Source organism: Phyllostomus hastatus, unplaced genomic scaffold (assembly GCF_019186645.2).
Source record: "Phyllostomus hastatus isolate PE091 unplaced genomic scaffold, TTU_PhHast_1.1 phas_contig_1162, whole genome shotgun sequence".
Classification (NCBI taxonomy): Eukaryota; Metazoa; Chordata; class Mammalia; order Chiroptera; family Phyllostomidae; genus Phyllostomus; species Phyllostomus hastatus.
In genome coordinates, this window is record NW_025333537.1 from 10,416,503 (window position 1) to 10,443,856 (window position 27,354).

General features: G+C 54.7%; 1 protein-coding gene across 1 annotated transcript in view; it reads left to right on the top strand.

Annotated features, from left to right (window-relative positions):
- The first annotated feature begins 1,690 nt into the window (after positions 1 to 1,690).
- The window catches only part of CFAP251 (cilia and flagella associated protein 251), a 40,188-nt gene continuing 14,524 nt past the window's right edge, over positions 1,691 to 27,354 (top strand). Inside the window, exons 1-14 of the mRNA XM_045844294.1 lie at positions 1,691 to 2,074; positions 2,754 to 3,110; positions 8,194 to 8,334; positions 11,261 to 11,370; positions 13,254 to 13,365; positions 13,648 to 13,728; positions 15,873 to 15,950; positions 17,385 to 17,435; positions 18,938 to 19,152; positions 21,040 to 21,234; positions 21,973 to 22,223; positions 22,774 to 22,925; positions 23,988 to 24,161; positions 25,192 to 25,376. Of these exons, the coding sequence (XP_045700250.1) occupies positions 1,691 to 2,074; positions 2,754 to 3,110; positions 8,194 to 8,334; positions 11,261 to 11,370; positions 13,254 to 13,365; positions 13,648 to 13,728; positions 15,873 to 15,950; positions 17,385 to 17,435; positions 18,938 to 19,152; positions 21,040 to 21,234; positions 21,973 to 22,223; positions 22,774 to 22,925; positions 23,988 to 24,161; positions 25,192 to 25,376 (2,486 nt within the window). The remainder of the gene's footprint in view (positions 2,075 to 2,753; positions 3,111 to 8,193; positions 8,335 to 11,260; positions 11,371 to 13,253; positions 13,366 to 13,647; positions 13,729 to 15,872; positions 15,951 to 17,384; positions 17,436 to 18,937; positions 19,153 to 21,039; positions 21,235 to 21,972; positions 22,224 to 22,773; positions 22,926 to 23,987; positions 24,162 to 25,191; positions 25,377 to 27,354) is intronic.

The window sequence follows — 27,354 nt, forward strand, 5'->3', positions numbered from 1 at the left end:
CTGCAGAAAGCTCCAGATGGCCACGTGTGCGCCCTTGTGTGAGACTGGAGGCAGCGGTCCCTTTGGGGTAGAGGGACCCTAATAGATTTAACTGAACTGGCTTTGCAGAAACGTTTTGTGATAAAAACAGCAAGATGATGGGACTGATTCAATATTGAATCCCAGCTCGCTAAAACTCTGCACACAACACTTTTCGCCCCGGTGGGGAGGTACGGAGAACAGAGGGGCGCAGCATCCACGAGACTGGGGACTTTAGTTTGCTTTTGGCAAAGAGAATTTTATCCAACCATTCATTCTACCCTTAATCTTGTTAAGCCTTCGGAAAGTCAGAGCTGCTAGTGCGAACCGCTGCAGCTCCCCCGGGAGTGGCGCCATGGGGGAAAAAGGGTTGGGAGGAAAGAGGGCGGGACCAGGAAAGAGGGCGGGACCAGGAAAGAGGGTGGGACCAGGAAAGCCAAGTTCATTTCGTTGTCCCAGCAGCAGAAGCGCACCTCCTGTGGCACCCAGTAGGGGGCGCTCTAGCCCGCTCCCGGGGCTTTCTGGGCACGTGACCACCGCCCAGCCCTCCTTACGGCCTCCGGGGCCAGGAAGGCGGCGGTTACCATGGGGACAGGGCTTGGGTGGCAACCGTAACTAAGGAGCGTGTGTTGGAGAAAGCGGGACTGTTAGAGGCCAGCGGCAGACTGGTCCAGGCCAGGGACGACGCCGGCCTTTTGAGGACCTTGGTGGGCGCGCTCTGTGAGTCTGGGGCGGCAGCAAAGCGGGACCTGGTGCCTCGCCGGGGGCCGCTCACCCTAGCCGGGCAGAGCCGGGTCTGGGCGGCCCCTGGGAGACCTGAGCTGAGAGGCCAGGGGCTGCGCGTGCGCCCCACACACCTGCCGCCACCCCCAAGCCCCCCGCATCCAGATTCACTGGCAGAGTTTGGCATCGGGAGAAGCTCTGTGCTGAGGGCCTGACACCTGAAATCAGCACCTTTTCAGGCGGAGGTACGGAGCGGCAGAGAGGTCCGCGGCTCACCAGCCGCGTGATCTTGAACACGTCACTTCAACTCTCAGAGCCCCGAAGTCTTAAGTTTATTGTGAGGAGTACATGAGAGATGAAAGGCCTTTACACTTTTGAAACAGTTGCTACCATCATTTCTGAAGCCTCATGGGGTGCAACTGTGCTGAACATATCACGTATGTCATGTAATCCTCACAATAACCCCAGAATTTGGGGTTGTTATTTTTATTTTGCTTGTGAGCAACGTTAGACTCGGAGGCATAAAGTGACTCACCCGAGGTCACAGAGCAAGTGAGCTGCAGGACCGGGGCGCCGGGAGAGGCTGGCTCCAAAGCCGGGCTTCTCCCCACAAAGCCACGATGCTTCCTACTCACAGCACTCGAGTTGCCGCTAATGCCTGGGTTATGCATGTTGCTGCCTGTTGCCTGTGTATACTTAAATACATACATTTAAACTGAGTGAGCTCTAAAGTTACTCCTAGAAAGCTGAGGGGCCCTGGGATCCGTATTTTCAAGATTTGGGACAGGCTTTCCCAGGCGTATGTCATCCTGTTCACCCCCCTGGAAAGGGGCCAGAGTTGGGATTGCACATTTTATCGGTAGGTTAGTGCAGCAAGGGGTCGAAACGGGAGTCGGGTGCTGCTGATTGTGGTGGTCAAATTTTTCTAGAGGAAACCCCACAGAGAAGAATGGCGGATACGGAGCCAAACCCACTGGAAAAAACAGAAGACGGAGAAACAGAAAATGAAGAAGAAGAAGGAGGAGAAGAAGAAGAATATTATCCAAGTTATTATACAGAGGAAGAAAATAGGCAAGAGGAATCAAAAGAAGATGACCCATTAGCATGGAGAGACTCGCAGGAGGAGCAGGAGGAGGAGGAGGAGGAGGAAGGGGAGGAGGAGGAGACCATCAGAGAAGGAACAGAGGAAGAGGCTGGAGCAGCACAGGAGGAGGTGGCTGCAGAGGTCCCGGAAGAAGCCGCAGTGAAGCCCCAAGAAAGCACCACGCCCGTGACCACTTTGGAGGGACTGACATTGACTGATGCCCAGTTGATCACGTCAGGAACTCTCCCAGTAAGTACTCATTGCCATTCATCCATTCATTCATCCATTCATTCATTCATAACCATTAATTGAGTGCTTACTGTATCCCAGGCCATGGGGATACAAAACCAAGTAAGACACAGTCCGTGTTCTTGAGTTCTAGGGCGAGTAGGGAGGCGGACCCATTACCAAACGGTGTAAACCGATACGCTAAGTGCAGAGATGGGGAGACGTGGTGGAGCTGTTTTTCGGAACAGGACCACACACCCCAGCTTGGAGGGTGGTCAGGGGAAGCTTGCTGGAGGAAGGGCTGACTCCTCCAGGGGCAGCTGGTGGGGGCTGGCTGGAGCACGCTTGTCTTGGAACAGCCAGGGTGATGCTGGCTGTGGAAGCTTCCCAGAGGCCTTCCCCGAGGGAGAACTCAGCCCTGACTCGAGGGGAACGGACCCTCTGTGCCCCGTCCACCGTCGGGGGACCAGCAGAAGGACGGTTCTGCTCTCGTGGGTCTGCCGGTGGGCCGGGGATGCACGTGACGCCCCCGTGATTCGTGTGTTTTGAGCACAGAAATGTCCGGGCTGCTTTTCAAAACATCAGTCCAGTGTGAGGCTAACACAGAGCCTGGCTGATTTGGAAAAGAAAGGAAAATAAGGAAGAACGTACCGCATTTGGAACGACGATCTCCTTTTGTTTATTTATTTATTTTTTAAAGGAAACCCATAGTGACAGCAAGTGGGAGCATTCATTGCCATCAGAAACTCCAGCAGAGCCTCTGGGTTGGGAAGTCCCCAGTTCTGAGGATCGACTGACGGGTCCCCTTGAAAGGCAGCCCTCGGGCGAGCTTGGGGAGAAAAGCGACTGGATCCCCCAAGATGAACTGGGACAGGGAAGGAGAGATTTGGAACCAGAAGTGGAGGAAAGGAGGCCGGAAGAAACACTATCCTACTCCATTGAGGAAGAAGAAAAAGAATTCCAGCCTGAGGCCAGCATCCCAAAGGTTTCACTGGTGGCCACCACCACCAAGGACATTCTGTTTGAAAAGAGGGACACCGCCAACGTGTATCCCCTGGTAAGTGTGACATGGTTCTGTGTTGTCCCAGGTGCTTTGGGAGTGTTGTGGAAGGTCCTTTGAAAACTCATGCTAGACTTGCGTCTGTCAACGTTCAGCTCAGCCTTGGCCGGTAGCTCCATTGGTTAGAGCATTGTCTCCAATACGCCAAGGTTGCAGGTTCGATCCCCAGGCAGGGCACATAAAAGACTCCACCAATGAATGCCTACATAAGTGGAACAAGAAATTAATGTTCCTTTCTCTCTTTCTCTCCCTCGTCCTCTCTCTCCGTCGTCCCTCCCTTTCTCAAATTCATCAATAAAAGAAAATAAAATTCAGAGCTCCAGCTGGACATGGGTGACAGGACACGGGTGACCAAATGTGGACATGAGACCGGAGTCTAGGTTCAACGGCGTTGCTCAGCAGGCAGGATATGCTGACAGTCTGTTGCACAGGACACTGTTTTCTTTGTGGGAGATTCAAAATGCATCTCCCCTTTCCCCCTCTCGTCTCCCCTCTCTTCCCCCTCCTCTCTCCTCCCCATCCTTCTCCTCCTTTTCTCTCTCACCCCTCCTCCCCTCCCCCCCCTCCCCTCCCCTCCCCTCCCCTCCCCTCCCCTCCCTCACTCTCATTAAACAGCTCCTCCCGTTCCATCAGTTCCTTCCTTTCCTCTCCTCCTCTCTCTCCTGCCTTCACTGAACGGGTTCAGTACATTCACAGGCTCCTAAAACTTGTTCCGCGCCCCTAAAAATATCCATTCCCAGACAGATCGCCCAGTAAAAGGGGTGGAGACTGAAAGGCGCCGGGAAGAGCACCAGGCAGCCCGAGGGGAGCTGCCTGCGCAGCCGCGCGCCCCCGGTGCCGCGGGAGGCACCATCTGCCGGGAGTGAAAGCGTTAGCGCTTCCCGAGAGTAGGAAGACAAGGGTTTTTTTTTTTTTCTTCCCTCCTTCTTCCCCCATCTGCTGTTTTCTGAAAATCGTTCCCTAGGATTCGTCTCCCTTTTTTTCTCCTTTTCCCCGTAGATCCATGCCTTTGGGAGATTTGTGAGAGATTGAATGTACATGAAGTACTTAATGTAGTTCCTAGCGCGCAGGGAGCCCGTGTGGCAAGTGCTAATGGGGAGACGATGATGATGGGAACGTGCCTGGTGGGCGATGCGGGGGCTCACAGCCTCCTTTCTGTCCGTCTGGCTGCTGCGAGCGGTGGGGGTTGAAGGTTGAAGTTGGCCATTGCTCAGCCTGGAAGAGAGAACAGCTGAGTTTTGGAGCCCGTGAAGACTTTCTTCTTTTTTTTTTAAAGATCTTATTTCTTTATTTTTTTGAGAGAGGGGAAGAGAGGGAGAAAGAGAGGGACAGAAACATCAATGTGTGGTTGCCCCCCATGAGCCCCCAGCTGGGGACCTGGCCCACAACGCAGGCATGGGCCCTGACTGGGAATCGAACCAGCAGCCCTTTGGTTTGCAGGCCTGTGCTCAGTCCACTGAGCCCCACCAGCCAGGGCTAGACTTCTTGCCTCGATTAGCCAGCTACCAGGAAATCAGGGGCTGTCACTAACGGGAGCAAGGGTCATTGTTTCACGGCCCAGCCATCTGGACTTGGCAAAGCCACTGCCCACGTTTGGGTGCCGTTAGCTTTGTCTGGGCTCACCGCAGAACCAAGACCTGCTGAGACTGTTTCCCTCTGCAAATTTGTTTAGCTCCTTTTTCCTTCTTTCTCTTCTTTTTCCTTTTGCCTTTATTGTCTTTTCTTTCTGTTAAAACGTTTAGATGCTTTTTATGGAAAAAAAAACCCCCAAAACCCTTAAAGGTAAAGATTCCACTTCTTGCACGCCCCTCCCACCTCAGTCCTTGTTGCCTGAGTGACTTCTGTTACAGGTTGGTGTAACCGTCTCCCCAGGCCTTTTCCTGTGCACATGCAGGTGCGTTACCTGTGTGCTTGTGTGTGTGAGTGTGCGCACATGCCACTCATTTAGCTTCTGTGCATCTTTTTTAATTTATCGATTTGAGAGGGGGAGAGAGAAACATCGATTTGTTGTTCCACTTTTTCATCCATTAGTTTCTTCTCGTATGCACCCTGGCTGGGGATTGTACCCTGCAACCTTGAGGTATCGGGGTGATGCTCCAACCAGCTGAGCCAGCCACCTGGCCAGGGCTGTGGGTTTTTATTTATTTATTTTTCAACCAGTGAGATACTACACATTTCTTAAAAAGTACTTCCCCACTTAATATGCTTTGGAGAATTTTTTTAAAGAAATTTTTTTAGATTTTTCATTTATTTATTTTTAGAGAGGGAAGGGAGGAAGAGAGAGAGAAACATCAATGTGCGGTTGCTGGGGGCTGTGGCCTGCAACCCAGGCATGTGCCCTGACTGGGAATCGAACCTGCGATGCTTTGGTTCGCAGCCTGAGCTCAATCCACTGAGCTATGCCAGCCAGGGCTGGAGAATTTTTTTTTATATCACTGCCTGTTGATCCGCTTCATTGTTTCCAATTCAGCTGTTCTATGGATGGGCATTTACGTCTCTTGTACCTTCTCACTTCCACCAAAGATGCTTCGTCATTCAACAAGTGTGCCCCTCCCTCTCTCTCTGCATCCGCGGCATCTGCCTTTTCCTTTGGGGGCCCCCTGCCTTCTCCCCAAGGTGCGCAGTGACTTACAGAGCCCGCGGTAAACGGGCATATCCACGGACGCTGTTTTCAGCGAAGACACCAAGTATCGCCCATCTAGGAGAGGGAATCTTAACCACCATCAAATACAGTGAAATCCGGTTTTGACAAAGTTCTGTGTTCCAAATCACCCCATTTTAGAAAGCGGTTGACGTCAGAGCGCCATGCTCCTTTGCCACGAGCGTTAAAACTCGCGCAGGAAGTGGGGCGACCCACGCCGCGTGAGTCCAGCCCCCGCGACTGCTGCCTGAGCGAGGAGGTTCCGCCGCGGCCCCGGGGAAGTCGGCCTCGTCCCGACGCTGGCCGGGCTCCTTTGCCCGGAGACGGCCGTCCGGTTGGGGCCGCGCTGCTTTTTATGACCGCGTGGTTATGATGTTATAACTAATTGGTTAAACGGCAGAATACATTTCCGAGATGAGTCAAATGCCTTTTAGCGAGCTTCCAAAAAGAACAATCTCGCTGGAAGAAATTGGCTTTTAAGAACCAGCCGGATACTCAATAGCTCTGTTCCTGGAAGTTGCAGCTTAAGACAGTCGCGAGCGCATCACTCTACCACGCGCACCCGCACCCACGCGGTGAGAGACCTAACTCTCAGTGTGGGCCGCGGGCGTGGGCAGATGGAGACGACAGGACCCGGGAGGGGGGCCACAGGGGAGAAGCACTGGCCACGCCCACTCTGTCCTGGGTGGCCAGTGCTTCTCCCCTACGGCCCTCCTCCCGGGTCCTGTCTGCGTTGCTCCAGCCTTGGTCAGAGAGGAGAGGGAGCCACCAGGTCGTTTCCGTACTCCCATTGAATTCACTGGCTTTCAGTAACTGATCCCTTAGCCATTGCTGTCAGCGCCAGCACCTTTGGTTAATCGGCCTTGCTCACTTTTGAAGCAGACTTCATTGTTTTCAGCCGCTTGGGTTTACAGAAAAATTGAGCAAAAAGTACCCAGTCCTCCGTGGTGCCTCCTCCACCCCACTTTCCCTTTTCTTAATCTCCTTTTTTTTTAAGTACATGTTATTGATTATGCTATTACAGTTGTCTAATTTTTTTCTCCCTTTATTCCCCTCCGCCCTGCACCCCTCTCCCACCATCATCCCCCCACCCTTACTTAGTTCATGTCCCCGGGTCACACAGGTAAGTTCTGTGGCTTCCCCATTTCCTATACTATTCCTGCCTTCCCCCCGTCTATATTGTACCGGCCATTTATGCGCCTTATTGCCTTTTATTATTAGTATCTTGCATGACTGCTGCACACTTGTCGTGGTTGGCGGGCCCATGTTGATACGTCACCATGAAGTAAAAAGCCCATAGTTTATCTTGGGTTCATTCTTCGTGTTGTGCATTTCACGGGTTTGGACAGATGATTGATGACACGTGTCCATCATCACAGTATCACACAGAGTAGTTTCACTGCCTAAAAATCCCCTGGGTGCCCTGTTTTTGTCACTCCCCCAGCCCAGCCCCTGGCAACTGCCGCTCTTGTCATTGTCCCCAGTTTTGTCTTTTCCGGAAGGTCCTGTCGTCGGAATCCTGCAGGGCGTGGCCTTTTTAGGCTAGCTTCTTCCACTCCGCAGTGTGCGTTGGAGGTTTTTCTGTGCCTTTTCGGTACTCGCTAGCTCGTTTCTTTTTACTGCTGAGTAATATTCCAGTGTATACACCTGCCACAGTTCATCGGTAATTTTTGCAAAAGAGTTTGAACTGATGTCCTGGCCAAGTGGCTCATTTGGTTGGAGCGTTCTCCTGTACGCAGTAAGGTTGTGGGACCGACCCCCGGTCAGGGCACCTACCTAGGTTGCAGGCGTGATCCCTGGTCTGGGCGTGTACAGGAGACATCTGATCAATGTTTCTCTCCGCCCCCGCTGACCCCCGCTTTCTCTCTCTGTCTAAAAGCAATAAACATATCCTCGGGTGAGCATTAAAAAAAGACTTCGAACACAAAAATATACATAAGTTAATTACCATTGCATTAAAAGAGGTGGTAAGATATGTAGTACCTATAATTTTCATTTCATAAAATTTTTATTTTGCATTTATTCCTGGCAGTATGGAGTTTTTAATCCTGCCAAGGGAATTTTGTCTCTATCCTGTATCCTTCTAGGTGCATAAGGTCCAGATACACAGACTGGACAATCGCCTTTCTTTTCTTTTTTTTTTTTTAAGATTTTATTTATTTATTTTTGGAGAGGGAAGGGAAGGAGAAAGAGAGAGAGAGAGATCAATGTGCAATTGTTGGGGGTTGTGGCCTGCAACCCAGGCATGTGCCCTGACTGGGAATCAAACCTGCGACACTTTGGTTCGCAGCCTGCACTCAATCCACTGAGCTACGCCAGCCAGGGCCTTATAAAGTTACTTTTAGTGGCTTCACGGTAACTCGCACCCGGAGCGCCCAGTGTCGCAGCTCTGGGCTGGACACTCTGTGGTGTCCTGCTGGTCTCACCTTTGTCTTCCAGACCATGACCTGGAAATTCGGGTGGAACAGTTCTCTTCCCGTGTTCTACATCCGAGACGAGAACCAGCGGGTCCTCCTGTACGCCAGCGCCCACACCGCGGTCATCTACAGCGTCTCCAAGAACGACCAGCATCATCTTCAGGTGCGCAGGGTTTCCTGACTGTCCATCAGCAGGGTCGCCTTTAGCTTGCATCCAGCATTTTGTTTTATTTGCCACGTTTGGCCGTGTATAATGGGCTCCCACGTTTCCTGGCCTGAACTTTCAGGGCAAAAAAAGTCTTTCATTTTAATTTTCAAATTCCATTATTTATTTGTATTTAGATACTGCTCTTGTTGCAATTTCTTTGTAAGTTCAACAAAACCGATTCTTGTATTCCAGGGTGTTATTTTGCATATGGCTATCGTTACTGCTTTCTAGACTTATACTTTTAACACATAAGCATAAAGAGAAGAATTAAAAACATTTATATAGATACAGAATTAGTATTATCCATGTGTAATGCTCATCCTTATTTTCCCTCAAAAATTTGGGCAAAAAAAGTGCACATTATACATAGCAAAATATAGTATGTATGTATGTATGTATTTATTTTTAGAGAGAGGGGAAGGGAGGGAGAAAGAGAGAGAGAAAGATCGATGCAAGACAGAAACACTAATCAGTGGCCTCTCATACGCGCCCCAACCGGGGACCAAACCTGCACCCTAGGCACATGCCCTGACTGGGAACCGAGCCAGCGACCTTTCGCTTTGCGGGACGACACCCAACCCACTGAACCGCACCAGTCAGGGTGCACTTCTGTTTTTTCATTCCAAGACCTGACTTCACTCTATCACTCTCATGTTTTGTGGCCTCTCTTCTGAACTGTAGCAAACCCTGTCTTTAGAAACATATTTTATTGTTCGTGTTCTCTCTGATGCTAATTAGAATCAATTTAGAAAACAGCAGTTGATTTTAATCTTATCGTAACAAGAATTTGAAACATCTGTGCTTCCTGCATTTCCCCGAGACCGTGCCCAGGCTGCACCGTGTCCCCACAGAGCTGTGGGGAGGCACAGAGGACTTCTGGCCTCACTCACACTGGGCTACTTTCCAGGCTCCAAAGGGCTTTGATATTCTGAGTCATGCTAAAAAATGGGTGTTAGTATCCCCATTTTACTTATTTTTTAAAAGATTTTATTTATTTATTTTTAGAGAAGGGAAGGGAAGGGAGGGAAGAAGAGAGGGAGAGAAACATCCGTGTGCAGTTGCCTCTGGTGCACCCCCTACTGGGGACCTGGCCCACAACCCAGGCCTGTGCCCTGACCGGGGATCGAACCGGCGACCCTTTGGTTCACGGGCCAGCGCTCAGTCCCCTGAGCCACACCAGCCAGGGCTGATATCCCCATTTTAGAAGAAGACACTGAGGCTCCAAGCGACTTCGCCGACTCGCCCAGGACTGCACGGGCACACGGGGAAGCCGGGTCTGAGCCCCAGGTCTCCTGACTGGAAAGTGTCATGTAGATCTGTCGTCCTGAGCTCCGTCCCTCGGCGTCCCTGCTCACGGTCGCCCCTCTGCGCCTGCCGGGCAGCCGCCCTGCGCGCCCCGCCCACGCCGCTCCGCTTCCTCCGCCCCTGGCATCTTCGACCCCTTTCATTTCCGACGTTGGCCTCCCAGGCGGCCGATCTCCCCCGCGTCTGCCTCACAGTTAACCTGGCAGACACTTCTGCTACCCTTCCGACTGACATACGTGTCAATAAGTGCTTCCTTAGTCAACACCCAGAACAAAAGCGTCACAAAGAGTTTTCCAGGGTCAAGTCAGCACTTGGCGTTGGGCCGGGGATCCCAGACACGTGGGTCCAGCCGAAGGCATGGGCCTTGGGGAAGCCCAGAAACTCGCGCACACGGGAACACCAGCGGGCGGCCGGTCCTGGGGCCGAGGCGAGCGGGCGGAGCCGGCCGGGGAGAAGGGAGAGGCTGTGTGGCAGGCGGGGAGGGCCGGGGAGGGCCAGGGAGGGCCGGCAGCCGGCAGCGGGGCGGACACAGGCAGGGGTCCAGCTCCCCAGGCCAGATGGCCGCGGATGGCCGCCTTGGCCACTCATCCGTCCGTCTGTCCCCCACACACCACGACCACCGTGTGTCAGACGGCGGGTCCACAGCCACGAACCAAACAGGCCTCGTCGCCCTCACGGGGCTCGCAATCTAGCGGACAGACAGACGTTAAACAAGGGGACACACGGATGGATGACTGTAAACCGTGGCCCGTGGTCGGGAGAAACGTGAACTGCTGCGGGAGAGAAAAGTCGAGGCCGAGGGGAGACCTGGTTCGGTCGGGTGGGCGGGGAACAGAATAGAGCCGGCTGTGCCGGACCAAGAGGGGAGAAGGAGGCACGCAGGGGCAGCGTGGGGGGCAGGGGCAGCGTGGGGGGGGGCAGGGGCAGCGTGGGGGGCAGGGGCAGCATGGGGGGGCAGGGGCAGCGTGGGGGGCAGGGGCAGACGGGCAGACGGCGCCGGGTCTCAGGCCAGCAGCACGCGAGGCCCAGACGGCAGGCCGCCAGGCAGAGTGAGTGAGGAAAGAGGAAACAGGCTGCCTCTGGCAAGGAGCGCTGCCATCTTGTCTGTGTTTCTAGAAGATTCCTCTGTGACGTAGGGGAAGGATCAGAGTGAAAGCGGAGAGGCCAGGGAGGAGGCTTTCTCTCCAGAGCCGCTCAGAGGCCTGAAGTGAACATGGTTTGGGCGGGGGGGCGGGGGGGGGGCGGTGGGGGAGGCCGGCAGGGGTCTCCGGGGCTGGGGCTGGGGGCCAACCTCATTCTCCACCTGCGCTCACAGGCGGGTGCACACCCAGGCCCCCCGGAAGCCTGTTCTTGTGGGGAGCACAGCTTATGCTGCAGGAGTCGTGTGGGAGAGAGCGTTTGGAAACCACTGGCTGTGGGGAAGCCCCAGGGGTGGCCGCCGGGGGTAGAATGTCCAGCCAGATGAGCCCGGGAGGGGCTGGGTTCTCCCTGTGGGCACCACCCCCCCCCGTCCTGCTGATACCACGGCCGGGCTGCACCCCTGATCTTTCAAAGCGCCTTCTCCCCGTGTCTGCAGGGCCACCCCAACGTGATCTCCTGTCTCTGCGTCAGCGAGGACAGGCGGTGGATCGCCACGGCCGACGAGGGGCCCAACTGCCTGATCATCATCTGGGACTCCTTCACAGGGTAAGCGCGGCGGGGTCGCTTCCCCCCTGGGTTTGGGGGGGTGGCCACCACCGTGACGGGCAAAAACGCACAGCCCCGATCTGGGGCTACGGAAGCAGCCGGCACTGGACTCGGCGTGGGGGGCGCAGCTGCCAGGAAGCCTGGTGGTCCGGTCGCCGCGGGGCCTGATGCAGTGACGTGACCTCGGCGAACCTCCCGGAGGTTCTTGGCTCTTGCGGCCCAGAAGCTCGGTGTGTTTGGGTCCCAGAGCCGCCTGGGCCGAGGGAAGCCGACCCACACTCACCCGGAGAAGTCCAGCGGCTGTCCCCACCCGTCCGCGCCTCTAGTTTGAGCTTTCTCCAGTGGCCGTAAGACATGCCCACCAGCCTGTTTGCCCCTCGCATCACAGCGGCACCGACACTCTCCCCGAGCGTGGTGTTTATTCCCCGTGTGCGCGCCCCACCGCCCCGCAGCCATCACCCGCTTCCGGCGGCAAGCTGTGGGACGTCCAGCGGCCACACGAGGGCAGGTGCTCCCCTGCAACAGGGAGTTGTCCGCAGGCAGGGCCGGCGGCCCCCCTGGGTGATGGTCCCCCGCCCCAGGCCGGGCCGGCCCCTGGCCCTGTCCACCCTACGATTGGCTGCTGGTTGGTAAAGCTGCCTCTTCCCCCACTAAGGCCGGGAGCCACTTGAGGGCGTGACTTTTTTTTTAAGTGAAGTATGTCCGTGGCTAACAGTTCAACCAGTGTCCACGTGCGTTTCGTGATGTTCCAAGTGACCCAGAAAAGATGATTTGGGTGTAGAATTAATATTCACTTTATTAAAGTGACAAATTAAAGACCAGAGCTCTTTAAGCTCTTTGTTGAACTTATGAATCTCACTCTATTTATAAGCCTAGCATATTTTTACGCTCTCCTTTAAGGGGACTTTGATTAATGTTTGGCCCCACTTACAAATTTGATTATTAACTCCTTTTAAACATTTTAAGCTGCATGTAGAAATGGAATACATTTGGTTTCATCTTTAAGTTCTTTAGTAGTCTCATTAACAAATAAATCCTTCACCGGCACTTAAGCAATTCTTGTAAATCTGATAAATTAGACATAAATATGGCAAATCCTAAGTTCTCTTAAGCATTCTAGTATTGTTTATAAGCCTAATATGATTTGCATTTAAAATTACAAGTCTAAATCAGCCATGCACTTTAAATTAGAATCACAGATGTAATCTGTTAGAGACTCCGATAGTTAGAGCCTCTTAAATTCCACCCATCCCTAAGAAAAAGAACCAATTCCCTGATCACAACTATGTTAATAGTGCGGGTCTGACTGGTTTCGTCTTCTCTGTATTTAATCCTAACTAGCCCCCAGGGGTAAGATCTATTTTCCAACTAAGGACACCATGACGGCATTCTTATTGAGGTAACATTCACGTAACAAGATACGGAACACTGACCAGTGAGCAGGTCGGTGGCACTGAGCACTTTCACTGGCCTGTGCCACCGCCACCTCTATCTGGTTCCCAAACAGTCTCACCCCCCCTGAAAAGGAGACCCCCTTCCCATTAAAGGGTCACTCCTGGCTTCGCCCCCCAGCCCCCGGGAAACAGCAGCCCGCTCTGCGTCCCCCTGGATGAGCCTGTGCCGGGCCTTCCCCGTCAGTGGACTCACACGGCGTGTGGCCCTCCGTGCCCGGCGTCCCTCACGCAGCATCGCGTCCTCGCGGTTCACCCAGGTTGCAGCCGGCGTCAGAGCCCCGTCCCTCTTCACGGCCGAGCCACACTCCACCGGATGGGCGGCCACCTTTATTTATCCACAGTTGGCATGTTTTCGTAGTGGGCCGCCCCCACCCACCCCGGGAACCAAAGCACGCCCAGCAAATGCTTGCCCCCCGTCCTGTCTCGCAGGATCCCCGTGCACACGATATTCGACAGCTGCCCCAAAGATCACGGCATCAGGGCCATCGCCATGACCCACGACGCCAAGTATCTGGCCACCATCTCCGCTGCTGAAATCCAGGTACAGGGACCTGTGGGGTGGCCTCTGTGGGCTGGCCGGACCGTCCCCGTCCAGCGTGTTCCTGGGAGCAGGCTGCTCGGGCCGCGTGGCGTCTGTGCCTCGCGGCGTCTGTGCCTCGCTCAGGGGCTGACTGGACCCCCGCCCACTGCCAGGGGCTCCATGCTCACAGCTTTGCTCACGGTGCCGTGCTCAGTTACGGCAGTGATGGGGCTGCCGCCGCAGTGTCGTGGTGTTGGGGGCAGCCCTCAGAAACCTCCTCCTCCCGTCTGCTGCCCCTTACAGAGAGTCTGCATCTGGAGGTGGACTCTGGCGGCAGAAACGCCGGCGTGTTCTCTGGACCTTCCCGAAGAGTACGGTTTTCAGGTGAGTTCAGCCGGGCCTGGGAAGAGCGGCCTGGTCGTGGGCGGCGACCCACTCACTCACTCCCACTGCCGGCGTTTTCCATCGTGTGCGCGCCGGTCCTGGAGGGTCCCGTTCCATCGTCCTCTCCCTCACATCGTCCCCGCTGAGAAGTCAGCCTCAATCTCGTCACTCCTGCTTTTTTTTTTTTTTTTTAATTTTCATCTTTCCCCCTCCTTGGGTGCTTTTACGATTTTTCTCTTGGTTTTCAGCAGTTTTTTGGTAACACGTCTACGTGCCTATGGATTTGTTGACCATGTAAAAAATACAATAAAACTTACCCTTTGGGTTTTTTGAAGTTGGGATGCCAGACCATTCCTCAGTTTTGAAAAACGGCCAGCCATCGTCCCTTTAAACGCTACTTCTGCCCCGTTCTTCCCTTCCTCTCCTTTTGGGGCTCCAGCTACGTCTGAGTTGGGCCTGTTCGTCCTGCCCTTGGGTCTTTTATCCTCTTTTCTGTACTTTCTGTACTTTTTGTCTTTACGCTTCTGTCCAGATATTCCCCCGCCCATAATTTATCTCACTTTTTTTTGTACTAATAATCACTTTTTTTGGCTAGCTTTAATTTTCTATTAAACCATGTTTTGAGTTTCAGAAATATTTTTGATCCAGATCCACTGGGTTGTTTTTTTTTCTCAGAACAGCCGTGTGCTGCGGTCACCCGTCTCGCCCTCTGTTTCCCACGCGTACCGACGGCAGTCACGGCCGAGCCCGGGGGTGGTGACGCTGGTCCCTGCGTCTCCCGCGCGCCTCTCTCTGCAGGTGGCTTCCCTCCCCGGTTTCCGGTCACCCGGGGGTGCCTCCTTCACGCCTGGCCACTTTCCGCTGGCCGCCCAGTGCTGTGCTTTGAAGTCTGTAGGGACCATCTGAGGCTCAGAGTCGCTTCCTCCGAGGAGGACGTGCAAGACTTTTGCTCCTGGCGGGCGTTTCTGACAGCGGCCACCCCGGTCTGGCCGGAGAGTGAGGGGACTGGAGGCTAACATTCGGTCTGGTCTGTGCGAGGGCTCGCCCCGCCCTTGGCCTCCTCGGCTCCTCAGCCACCCGGCCCAGGCCTTTGTGCTGCCCTGACACAAACTCTCAGCCCGGCCCGTGGCTTCCGCTCCCGAAGTGAAGCAGCAGGCAGGAGCCCGGAGAGGTGGGCGATGGGGCAGCAGCGGCAGGAGCCCGGAGAGGTGGGCGATGGGGCAGCAGCAGGCAGGAGCCGGGAGAGGTGGGCGATGGGGCAGCAGCAGGCAGGAGCCCGGGGAGGTGGGCGATGGGGCAGCAGTAGGCAGGAGCCCGGAGAGGTGGGCAATGGGGCAGCAGCGGCAGGAGCCCGGAGAGGTGGGCGATGGGGCAGCAGCAGGCAGGAGCCGGGAGAGGTGGGCGATGGGGCAGCAGCAGGCAGGAGCCCGGGGAGGTGGGCGATGGGGCAGCAGCAGGCAGGAGCCGGGAGAGGTGGGCGATGGGGCAGCAGCGGCAGGAGCGGGGCTTCAGCAGCGTGTCCCCACCCTGCTTCCCAAAGCCGCCTCGGCTGCCCCACGTCCCCAGCCAAGGCCACCCGCCGCCTGGGCCCAGCCAAGCTAAGGGGCATGCTGACCGTCTCCCCAGGGCCTTCTCGCTGGCTGTTGTGTTACCGTTTAGCGTCTGTATCTTGTGTTTTCCACACTTCCACAGTTTCTGCGGGTGGATTCTGGGGACGGGGGCCAGGCACCCCTGCCATTCCCCGCCGTGGCGGGAAGCGGAACCCCCTTCCGATATTTTGTGTTCATTCCTAGCTGCCCGGTGGCCCTGTCCAATTTAGCATGGGTACGCGGCAGCCTTCCTGCCGAAGGGCACAGAGTCAAGGTTACTGGTGAATACTGGTTTACGTTTGCTTGTTCCACGTTCTGGATGAAGGATTATAATAAATGAGACTAAATAAGAAAGGGAATACATGGAGACCATTAATTTTAATGCTCGGTATTTAAATTATATTCCTATTGCTCATAAAACGCCATGTCTTTCCTGTTTTATATTCCTACCCAGTTATTTATTTTAACAAAAATATCACTTAATTTTAACATCGAGCGTAGCCAGAAACGGGAAATGTATTGTACTGTAATATGTCTTCATTCTTTATATTTCAGAACTACCTTACCTTTAATCCAACAAACAATAAAGAATTGGTGAGCAACAGTAAGACACAAGTCATATATTATCTGTGGGTAAGTGGAAATATTTTGATTCGTTTCAAATGTGCAGAGAAGTACGTGTTCATTCTTTGAGTCTTGGTAATGTAACAACATTGCATGTACTTAAGAAGCAATAGATACGTATTAAAATGTTTTGATTTAATTACAGTACTTATTTTAGTCACGCTGAAAATCACCATATTAAATCAGAAGTAGATAATTTAAATATTATTTGGTTTTTTAAAGTAACGAGGCAAATATTTATGTAAATATACTTAACGGTTCTAAGATACAGGGTATTTTTTTTTTTTTTCCTGAGACCACGGACCTTATTTCCTTGTAGACAGGAGTGAGTGAACAGATCAGCGATGTGTACACCGGACACAGGGCAAAACCGTGAGGTTAAAACTGCATCAAAAGCTAAACGTCAGATTCTCACGAGACTCGCAGTTCCCAGGCGCAGCCTGAGAAGAGCCGGAACCAGGCAGACACACACACACACACACACACACACACACACACACACACACACACACACACACACACACACACACACACACACACACACACACACACACACACACACACACACACACACACACACACACACACACACACACACACACACACACACACACACACACACACACACGCACACACGCACACGGCAGCCGCGTTGGCCGTAAGCAGAAGGTTGAGCCAGACCGAGTGCCGGTCGGCGGATGCGCGGGTGGGCGGGGCGTGGTGGGCCGGCCGTGCGGTTCAGCCAGTAAGAGAAACGAAGTGCCGACTCCTCCCACCACGCGGGCGGACCTTGAAAAACACGGCGCGAGTGAAAGAGGCCAGACAGAAAGTCACGTGGTGGGGGGCCAGGAATGTGACATGTGCGGAGTGGGGAGACCCAGCGAGACAGCGTGCAGAGTGGTGGCTTGTCAGGGCTGCAGGGGGGCCTGGGGCGGGCCCCCTGGGGACCTGGCCCGCAACCCAGGCACGTGCCCTGACTGGGAATCGAACCCTCCACTGTTCGGTTCGCAAGCCAGCGCTCAACCCACTGAGCCACATCAGCCAGGGCTGATTTGTACACTTTTAAACGGTTAATGGTTAATTTTATGTTTCATGAATCTTGCCTCAATAAGAGATGCCAGTCAATAACAAAAACACACTGATTGGCTGATTCCGAGGGGTAGTCATTATTTCAGGCATGTATGATAGCTTAAAAGCCTTATAAATGTAAAATTTCTTTAAAGTCACAATCATCTGTGGCTTTTTAAAAATGTATTTGCTTTTCTCTCTGAATGTTTTCAGGTGTTTCTGGAGGCAGCAGGTTCTCTTTCTCACCTGTGAAAATTGCAAAGCTCTGATCCTTTTTGGAAGCAGCTGTTTCGATCTTGTCGTCACATATAGTTCTTCCTTTGGAAACCGGGTCTTGTTTTAGTAATGATGATTTTTTTTTTCTGTATTTACCAGCATGAAGAGAGAGAGACACTTATTCACAGCGCCCCGCTTTTGACCGAAAAAGTGAGTTTGCCGGTAGCTTTTTCTGATTGCGTGGAGAAAAAGCATGCACGTGTGAGCTTAGTCATTTTTGGCTACTCTCGAGTCTTATTCTGGGGAAATAATTGGAAAATTTTAGGTGGGTCCTTTGCCACATTGAATTTGTCGGTTGTAAATAATGGAAGTACTCCCATGAGAAAATATCAAAAACCCCCACAAAAAACAGTAATGGCTTCCATAAGGTGGACGTGCACATGACAAGTCTATATGCAAGTACAGCTTCCTGTATGTGGAGCCGTTGAACGTGGGCGGATACCGTTTAAGCTTCTCAGTGTTCAGAGTAATAAAAAATGATAACTGGGTGTTCGGATTCCTAAGGGCCCGTCGAGACGCAGAGAAATGCCCTCCTTGCCTGCTCACCCGGGGCAGGGGCCTGTGGCGCGGAGCTGAGCCCCGTCTCGGGCGGCGTCTCCTCACTGGAGACCCCCGTGGTCTGCTCCCAGCGAGGGCCGCGTGACGATTTTCCCTCCTCCTGTCTTCTCTCTGGTCCCGACTTCCAGAAAGTCCATGTTTGGGGGGGGGGGGCTGCTGAAAGAAAAGACCGAGATGAGATGGACAGACCTGGGAAGCATCACCCCATCTGCAAACCCTGTTTTTCCTGAATCAAAGTTCCAACCAGTAAGTGCGGTCACCTCTGGGTGTCTGTGGCAGTGATGCCCCATGAAGTCTCCACAGTCCGGAACAACAGAAATGCCTCCTGTTGGAACGGGGCTGCTCTTGGGGGAATCTGGGCGCCCTCGCTGGGCCGGTGCCGGTCCTGCACTGGCCTCCGCTCTAGCCAGAACGGGGCGGGCCTCGGGCTCTCCTCCGCCTGGTGCAACAGCCGGCTGGCAGACTCACTGTGTCTGACCTTGAACTGGGAGTTTCTTTCTTCCGCTCCTTTGCTGAACACCCCCTGAGGGGCTTCCCTCACTGCCTGGGTTCTTTCTGTACTTCCCCTCTGAGACATCGTCCAAGGAATGCGGCCTACGGCCTCGTTTTACGTAGCACAGATTCAATAAGGCGCTTGAGGGGCACTTCTGTGTACGGTGCTCACTTCCTACGGTCGGGAAAACACTGGATGATCACAGGGAGAACGATCTCGTGACACCTCACGGCGGGGCACGCTTCCGTGTACAGCGGACATCAGGTTCCCTGCGCATCAGGTTCCCTGCGCATCAGGTTCCCTGCGCCCTCGGTGAGAGGAGGTAAACGTGTCTAAACAGGGGCTGGCCGCTCTGGCGTCATTTGCTTTAAGCAAACAGGTCCGAGACCCGAGTTCACAACCCTCCCCTCGTTCTTAGCGAGCGAGGCTCAGAGCGTTGCCTGGACCCCCGGCAATCCATGGGGAGTGTTCATTTTTAGTTCAGGCTTTTTTTTTTGTAGCTTTTTCATCCTTTTCTACTGCATTTCAGTGCAGTATTAGAGAACGCTGTGTTCTAGATTTGCTACCAACAGTAACGCATGATCTGCCTTTTGCAATGCAGACGTTCAACAAGCTGGTGGGGAAGTTCAGCCAGTCCGTGTTCCACCTGAACTCAACGCAGATGCTCTCGGCCACCATGGAGGGGAAGCTGGTCGTCTGGGACGTGTGCCGCCCGCCGCCCGCGGCCTCCGCCTCTCTGGGCCTCCCCTACATCAAGCCTTGTAAACTGGTTCACGTGCAGAAGGAGGGGATCACTGTGCTCACCACGGTCGACAGGTGGTTAGCCCAGCTAAAAAGTAGTAGCTGGGGACGACCCCAAAAGTATTTGAAAGCCCTTTGACTGTGCATCCGTATTTTGTTGCACGAAGGAATGTTTCCGGGGAAGTTAGCTGGGCACGTGGCGGCCTCTGAGGGAGAGGACTGAGAACCAGGGTCAGGAGGGGCGGTGGGGGCGGGGGAGTGGCTTTTTATGGTCTCATTTGTGCTCATTGGTTTGCTTGCTTCTTTATCATCATACACATGCGTTCTTTTTTAAAAATCCCTTTGTGTTTGCTGAAACAAAAAGTAACTGTTTTTTTACTCCTGCACTAAACAGACTTATTCTGTACCCTAAATTTTACATACTTTAAGAAAATAACATGAATAGCTATAGTGTTTATTCCGCTTACAAAATTACCTGTTATAAGAAGGTGAAATACAGCAGAGCTTTACAAAGCTCACGGCCTCTTTGATTTTGAGAGGCTCTGTGGGGGTTCAAAGGTGACCCTTAAAGGCCTCACCTCCGAGAGAAGGGGTTCACGTCCCTGTCACACCCCTGTCTTGCCGAGTGGGCGAGGCCCCGAGCTTCGTCGAGCCTCCATTTTCCTGTCTGTGAAATGGGCACAGCCACAGTGTCCGAGTCAGAGTGCGTGAGCGAGGGTCCGGGGAGACAAGGCAGGCGCCCCGCCTGGCACAGCGGACCTCCGGGTCCGTGAGCCGTCGTCAGTGTGCTAGGGAAGTCCCCGCAGACGATGGGGAGAATTCCCTGATGACTGAGACCCTGCCCGTACAGCTGGAGTCCCTGCGCCCCTGCTTCCCCAAAGCCCCTTTGCTTTCTTTCTCCTTCCTTCTCAGTCCGGGGGCAGTGAGGGCCTGGCACCCTCACTCAGCAGCGTGGAAAGACAGTAGTAGAACCGCAGTGGACGACGCAGTCAACCGGGAATTAGCGGGGGTTAGGGCCCTGCGAGATCCAGGCCTCGGCTACTCCTTTCCACGCTCTGCCAAACCCAGCCTGGACCGGGAGCCCCTAGCGGAAAGGGCTCGGAGAACACGGGGCCTGTGCTTGCCCTCTCTGTCCAGCAGAGGGCAGTGGAAGATGGTTTAGCCAATGTCTCGGCCCACCTGCCTCGCTTATTAATCAGAAATCTCGTGCAATCGCTTTGCGTGTATATAAGAGGAAATTCACCCTCCTGCCGCTGCTTCCCCGTGATTAGAATTGTGTCAGAGGCTTAAAATAAGCCAGCCCGTTTGGAATGAATCTGAGGATCCATAAAAAAACGGGAAATAAAAGCCGTTTTGTCGGGCGGCTCTGCCTCCGGCCGAGACAGCCGGGCAGGGCTTTATGACCGCTCCAGCGGCGGCGCGGGCCCGGCCAGGGACGGGCGCCCCCTTGGCAGCTGTGCGATTTCGGAGGGCCGGCAGGTCGACTCTGCGGCCCTATGGGGTCTCACCGCGGAGATCGCGCATCACTGGGCTGGTCTCGGGGGGCAGGGACTTGGCATGAGACTCAGCGGGTCCCTGCGCGGTCTCGCCGCCGCGGGGCCCTGGGGGGCGGGGAGGGGGCGTTCCCGGCGTAAGTATGTCCCATGCAATATTGGGGACATGCTTGTACTAAACGACTGCTCATTGTTGATCTGCAACTCAGATTTAACTGGGCACCCTGCGTCCGTATTTGCGAAGTCCCGCGACCCCCTGGCCTCGCGCCAATTCCTCCGCTCTTCCGAGTCTTCGTCTCCTGGAAGGCAAGGGGGCGCCAGCAGCGCCAGCCTCGGAGGGCCGAGCGTGAAGTGGCCTGCTGACAGCCCCCGGAGTCCCCAGCCCGACACGCACAACCGAGCGCTCGGCGGGTGGTCCTCCTGCCTGTTCACTAACCACTAATGAGCTGGTGGTGCTCTCCCGCCGCAGCTACATCGTCACGGGGGACGTCAAGGGGAACATCAAGTTCTACGACCACACCCTGTCCCTCGTCAGCTGGCAGAGCCACTTCAAGCTCAGCGCCATCAGGTCCCTGTCCTTCTCCAAGACCCCGGCCACCCCGCCCACCGAAAAGTCCAACTACCCTACCAACTGCACGTTGAAAAGCGACCTCTTCGTCATCAGGTAGGTTGTTCACGAACCGATGAGTCCGGTCATCTGAGTGGTCGGAACACAGTTGCTGTCTCCTCTCGGTGTGCACGCCGCCCCGGAATGTTCTCCCGGTGCCGGGGATGCGGCATGGGGGGGCCTGGACGTCCTCGGCACCCCTGTCCCTGGCTTGGAGATGGGTCCCTTTGGCTGCTTGTCATCACTAATCATTTTTTTACAATGAAACGCCATTCTCATATTAAGACTCTTTGGTGGCTGGAAGCTGGAAAGGGCTCGTCCCTGAGCTGTAATCTCTGCTCCGGCCGGAGTCCCTGGGTCTCTTCTCAGAGCCCGGCTTGTCCTAGCAGCACAGGCAAAGGCATTTGATAATTAATAGCCATAACGTTTCAAGATGGAATTATCCGTGAGCCTGCTTAATTACCCTTGCAGGGTCTGCGGGCACGGCGCGAAGAGTGCACCAAACTCCATATTTGCATACACAAATGAATATTTGCATGTGCAGATTAGCTAATTGTACAACCGACTGTCCATCTGCATGCTTAACGACTCAATTTACATGTGGACATGTGGGCTTTTTCACTTGCCAACGGAGGCTGCTGGGTGTTAGCGGTGTATTTTTGGAGACGTCGGGTTAATAATGTCACTAAATTACAGACGACAGAGGCGGCTCGTGTGCCATTAGGAGCCGCGGCAGAGCCGGCGGGCCTGGCCCCTGCCGCCGCTGAGGCTGCCTGGTCTCCGCTTGGCGAACAGGAACTTCATCATCGGGACGTCGGACGCGACCGTGTACCACTTGAAGGCGGACGAGACCAGGCTCGAGAAGCTGTTCACGGAGCCCAAGGGCGCCATCTGCGCCATCGCCTGCCACCCGTACCAGGCCCTGGTCGCCATTGGGAGTTTCTGCGGGATGATCAAAGTGTGGGACTACGAGAAGAAGATATACCTTTTCAGCAGGGTCTTTGAGAAGGGGCTCGGGGTTCAGAGTCTGACCTACAACCCGGAAGGTATTTCCATTTCTTGTCTCAGGGTCCAAGCTGACACAGACCCAAGGGGCCGTGGCCGTGGCCTTGGTTGCCACTGCCCCTGCAAGTTCACCTTGACCCCTCCCCGCCACCGGGCTCGCTGAGACGCCTGCTCCCTCTGGCGCCTGCAGCTCTCTGAGCTCAGTAGCATCTGAGCGCTCACCCCAGGGTGCCAGACTTCTCCGTTTTTTTCTCTTTCGAGGGACCTTGCCTGTCACAGTCACCGCTGTCTCCTCAGCTCCTCGAACACGGCCTGGCATGAGCTTGTGTTTCTTTCTTTTTCTTTTTTTTTTAGATTTTATTTATTTATTTTTAGAGAGGGAAGGGAGAAAGAGAGAGAGAAACATCAATGTGCAGTTGCTGGGGGCCGTGGCCTGCAACCCAGGCATGTGCCCTGACTGGGAATCGAACCTGCGATGCTTTGGTTCGCAGCCCGTGCTCAATCCACTGAGCTATGCCAGCCAGGGCGAGCTTGTGTTTCTCAAACGGCCGGAGTCCTTTCCGACCCTTGTTCTCTGGCTTGTGCTTGCAGGGGCCGTCCTGGGCGCCGGCTTCACAGAGGGGACGGTTTACATCCTTGACGCGATGTCCTTGCAAAACGAAACCCCAGAGCCTTTCAAATACTCCAGAACCTGTGTGACCCACATAAGCTTCTCCCACGACTCCAAGTACATGGCAACCGCTGTAAGTGTTTCCGCTCGGAGCTGTCCTGGGCTTCGGCAGCCTTATTTAAAACCACAAAGGGACCCCGGCCGGGTAGCTCAGTTGGTTAGAGCGTCCTCCTTCTGCCCCAGGGTTGCGAGTTCAGTCCCTGGTTAGGGCGCTTACAAGAATCAAGCAATGAATGCATAAATGAGTGGAACAACCAATCGATGTTTCTCTCTCTCTCTCTCTCTCTCTCGGATCAATCCATAACTTTTTTAAAAAGGAAGGGGAGCTGGGAGGTGGGGAACGGCTGCTAAAGGGTTCAGGGTTTCTTTCTGGGGTGATGAAAACATTCTATAATTGTGATGATGGATGTCCAGCTCTGAATATACTAAAGGCCATGGAAGTGCATGCTTTGTCGTCATTGTTACTGTTATTATCATTATTATGTGAGTGAGCAGGGAAGAGAGGGAGAGAAACATTGATTGGTTGCCTCTTACACATGCCCCAACGGAGCGGGGGGACCGAACCCACAACCCAGGCATGTGCTGTGACTAGGAATCGAACCTACAACGTTTCGGTCTGTGGGGTGATGTTCCAGCTGCACCACACCAGCCAGGGCTGGACTGCGCCCTTTAAATGAATTGTGCTGGGTGTGAATTATGCACACGTACAGAGGCCAAAGCCGCCCGGCACCTTCCCACCCACACACTGAGGTGGCCTCCTCCCTGCTGGTCCCGCCCACTCTCTGACTGTTTCACTCTCAGCCACCACACTTAAAAAAAAAATCATGCCTTTGAACGTGAGGAGCTGGGCGAAGAGGTGGGAGACAAAGGCAAAAGGTCAGGGCTTCCCCAGGGAAGGAGGCGGGGACTGTGGTGTCGGAGGGACTTTCTCCCCCCACGGCCTTTGCCACTTGCCAACTTCGAACCTTGGTTTTCCCCTTCTGTACACTGGGCGTTATTTCACCACTTGCTCCAGCGGATGAAGGTCTCTTTTCGGATAAAATATTTTAACAGCGAAATTGGTGTGGAAGCCGTGATGATTTTTAAGCTGCGAAAGGTGCAAAGCAATAACTTCTGTTCTTGTGCTCACCTTCAGGATACAAATTTCACTGTGGCCATCTACATGCGCAAGGTCAAAAATGGGCACAGGGTCTGGGAGTACCTGGCGAGACTTCGCTCTCATCGCAAAAGCATCCGGAGCCTCCTGTTCGGGGTCCATCTGGACAGCAACGAGCCCAGGCTGCTGAGCCTCGGCAGGGACCTGCTCTTGGTGAGCGGCTCGGTTGTCGTTGCCCTGGCCGCCAGGACTCATCCCGTCCCTGTGACGTCCCCGGCGTCTGGCGCAGCGCCGGGTCACAGTGTGTGTGTGTTTGTTGGGGAAGAGGAACGAACCACAAAGCAGCGTGACCCTCTCCAAGCTGGCGCTTGGCGTTAACACGGCTCTGACGCCACGGAGGCCTCGTGTCCTGAGTGCAGAGGCTTCTGGGGGGCAGTTGTCGGGCGGCATTCAAAATCATTCAGTCAGTCAGTCAGTGTGGATCTGTCCATCTGTCTTAACTTCCTTCCTTCCCTCCCCTTCCTTCATTATATCCATCCATTCACCCATCCACCCACCAACCCACCCACCCACTCACTCATTCATCCATCCATCCATCCACCCACCAACTCATCCATCCATCCATCCACTCATTCATCCATCCACCCACCCACTCACCCACCCACCCATGTACCCATCTATCCACCCACCCACCCACTCATCCATCCATCCATCCATCCATCCATCATCCTTCCATCCTGGTCTGGCCAACCACAACCTCCCTCTGGGTGAACTTCAGCAGGCTGCTAGTCTGTGACTGTCCAGTGCTGAGAGTTAGATGTGAATTAGCTCCCACCCCCAAGAGTCCCCTAGAGCGTGGGAAGTGAAGCAGCGTAACCTAACTGTGAGAGTTCAGGTTTTGGAGTCAGTCGGACCTAAATTTGAATTCTTACCCTACCACTTCCTTGCTGTGTGACCTTGGGCAAGCCCCTGGGACCTCTCTGAACACCAGTTTTCCCCGTCTGGGAAATGGGCGTGGCGGTGCCCCGGGGCAGGGGGATCAGGAGCTGGTGCGGTGTCCTGAGTCAGAGCGCCTCCCTCCTCCCTCGGCTCACGGTGAATACTCCCTCCCAGCGGCCTGCTCGGCTCTGGGTCCGGCTGGTCCTGTCCTCGGAGGCCTGCCGTGGTGTCCCGTCGGAATGGGACCGGGGGCTCATTCCGTTCAGCTTCGTCTTCACGCGGGTCTCTCCGGGCTCCCCTGCAGATCGAGTATAACCTTGTCAAGAGCTACAGAGACCACCTGGAAGTCCTGGACATCCACAAAACCGACCAGGAAAACTACCCGACCTGCATGATCTGGTACCCGCCCCTCACCAAGGAGCGCTTCCTGCTCATCTGCACCAGCGGCTACAAAGTGAAGCTTTTCAACGCCACCACCAAGATGTGCAGGTTCGCCCCGGGGGCTTCCCACACACAGGGCGGGCGTGCCCGTCAGGTTCTCCGCCCAGGTCCGGTCCAAGTCCCAGCCCAGGGGCCTGGGAGCAGCCCTGATTGCGCAGAGGAGAGAACGGAGCCCCTTTCACTCCTGGTGGCAGGCTGGGAGGTGCCGGAGGCAGGGGTCGAGGCCCAGCCCAGCACCGCCCTGAGACCAGGCCTCTGAGCTCGGAGCCTGAGACTCAGTGAAGGAACCAGACCTTCACAGAGGCTCCCTAGAATCCCCTGTTCTTCCCTCGGGGCAGAACACAGATATTTCCACTCGGATACTGCCAGCTGTCCGACTTTTCTTACTCCTGGTTCTGAGAGGAGTCCTTCGGCTCACACAGCCCTTCCGGAGCCTCTGCACGAGCCGGGGGCTGTTCCAGGCGCCGGCGGCGAGGACAGAAACAGACCCATGGGGTTCGCGTCATAACGGGGAAGCGGCGTCCATGGGGACAGCTGGGCTGGAAGTCCACACGGAGGCCAGGAGTCTGTGGGACTTTAAAGACACGAGCCAAGAGAGGGTTCTAGAAGGGAAAGGAGAGGCCAGAGGACCGAGCCCAGGGTCTGCAAAGTTTGGTGTCTTGGAGCAGTGGTTCCTGCATCCCGCAACAGGTCGGCGTCTGGGGTGGGCCTCGGTGCGGCTGCGCCCGGCGGTCCTGGCACGCCAAGTACTGACCCCTCCGCGCCGTCCCTGTGCCCAGGCCCCGCACGAGCCTCCTCGTCCCAGCTCCCGCGGCCCTGCAGGGGTTATCCCACGGAGGTTCGGGGAGGGGGTGTCAGGAGGTCAAATGTCAAGTCATAGAGCTTAACCCTTGAACCCAGCTCTGCCTGTCGCCCACTCGGTGTGATGGCCCTGGTGCCACCTGGCTCCGAGGTCACGCCCGTCAGCCCCAAAGGCAGCCGCTTCCCACCGGTGGTGTGGCTGCCTCCTCGCGGCTGTGGCCGGAAAGGGCAGGGCGCTGAGGTGGGCAGGACGGAGTGAGACCACTTCGGTGACCCCCACCCACTCCCGGAGAGGGGACTCACGAAGCTGGCCGACAGTAGCTGGCCCCAGGCTTGAGGAAGGTTGTGTTTTATAAAAGTGTCTCAGTAAGACAGGTCCTCAAAAGGCCACGATCACTCAGAGTCTTTTTTTTTTTTCTTAAGTCCCTTGCGGAAGAATACCAGGAAAGATGGCTGAGGAGTGTGCTGCCCTGTGGCAGGGGCTGGAGAGAAATCCTGCAAAATTAAAAAAAAAACAACAAACCTATTAAAACACAGGAAGGAGACAGTTGAAGGAAATATGTGAAAAGGAGTTTTAGGAAGGTTTCAGAATCTCCATGCACCGCCGTTAATGGACACAGACTTTTTGGACAAAGAATGTCCCATAGACGTGCCCAATCCTGAGGAAAACCCGGGTTTGGTGAGCAGGGGGCCGGGGCCGGAGGACGCCGGCCGTGCAGCTGCCGCTGACCGTCGCCGACCAGGGACCGGGAGCCGCACACCGAGGAGTTTCTGCCCTTGGGAGTCAACCTGAACTTGGCAGAAAGCATCTCTCTTAAGAAACGATGCATCGAGGAGAAATTCACATAACACAGATCTGGCCATTTTGAAGCGGATGAGCCGGTGGCACTCAGTCGGTCCGTCTGTCCGCAGGGTTGGGCGGCCACCACCTCTGGCTCCCTGGGGTCCCCACCCTTCCGAGGAAGGCACCTTGTGATTTGCAGGAATAACCAAGCCTCGTGACCACACCTTAATTGGAAAGGAATTGTCTCTCAGATAAATCCAAAGCCATTGAAAAATGCATCTGAAAATATTTGAAGGAACAGGAAAAGGCAGTTCCCGGGAAAAGGCCAATAAGCCTACCAGCAGATGCCGGCTGCTGCTCAGAGATGCAAATGAGGGCCAGTCGGTCATCTCTGCAAACCAGATTAGCAAAGATGAACATGATCGATCGCACCTGGGGCTG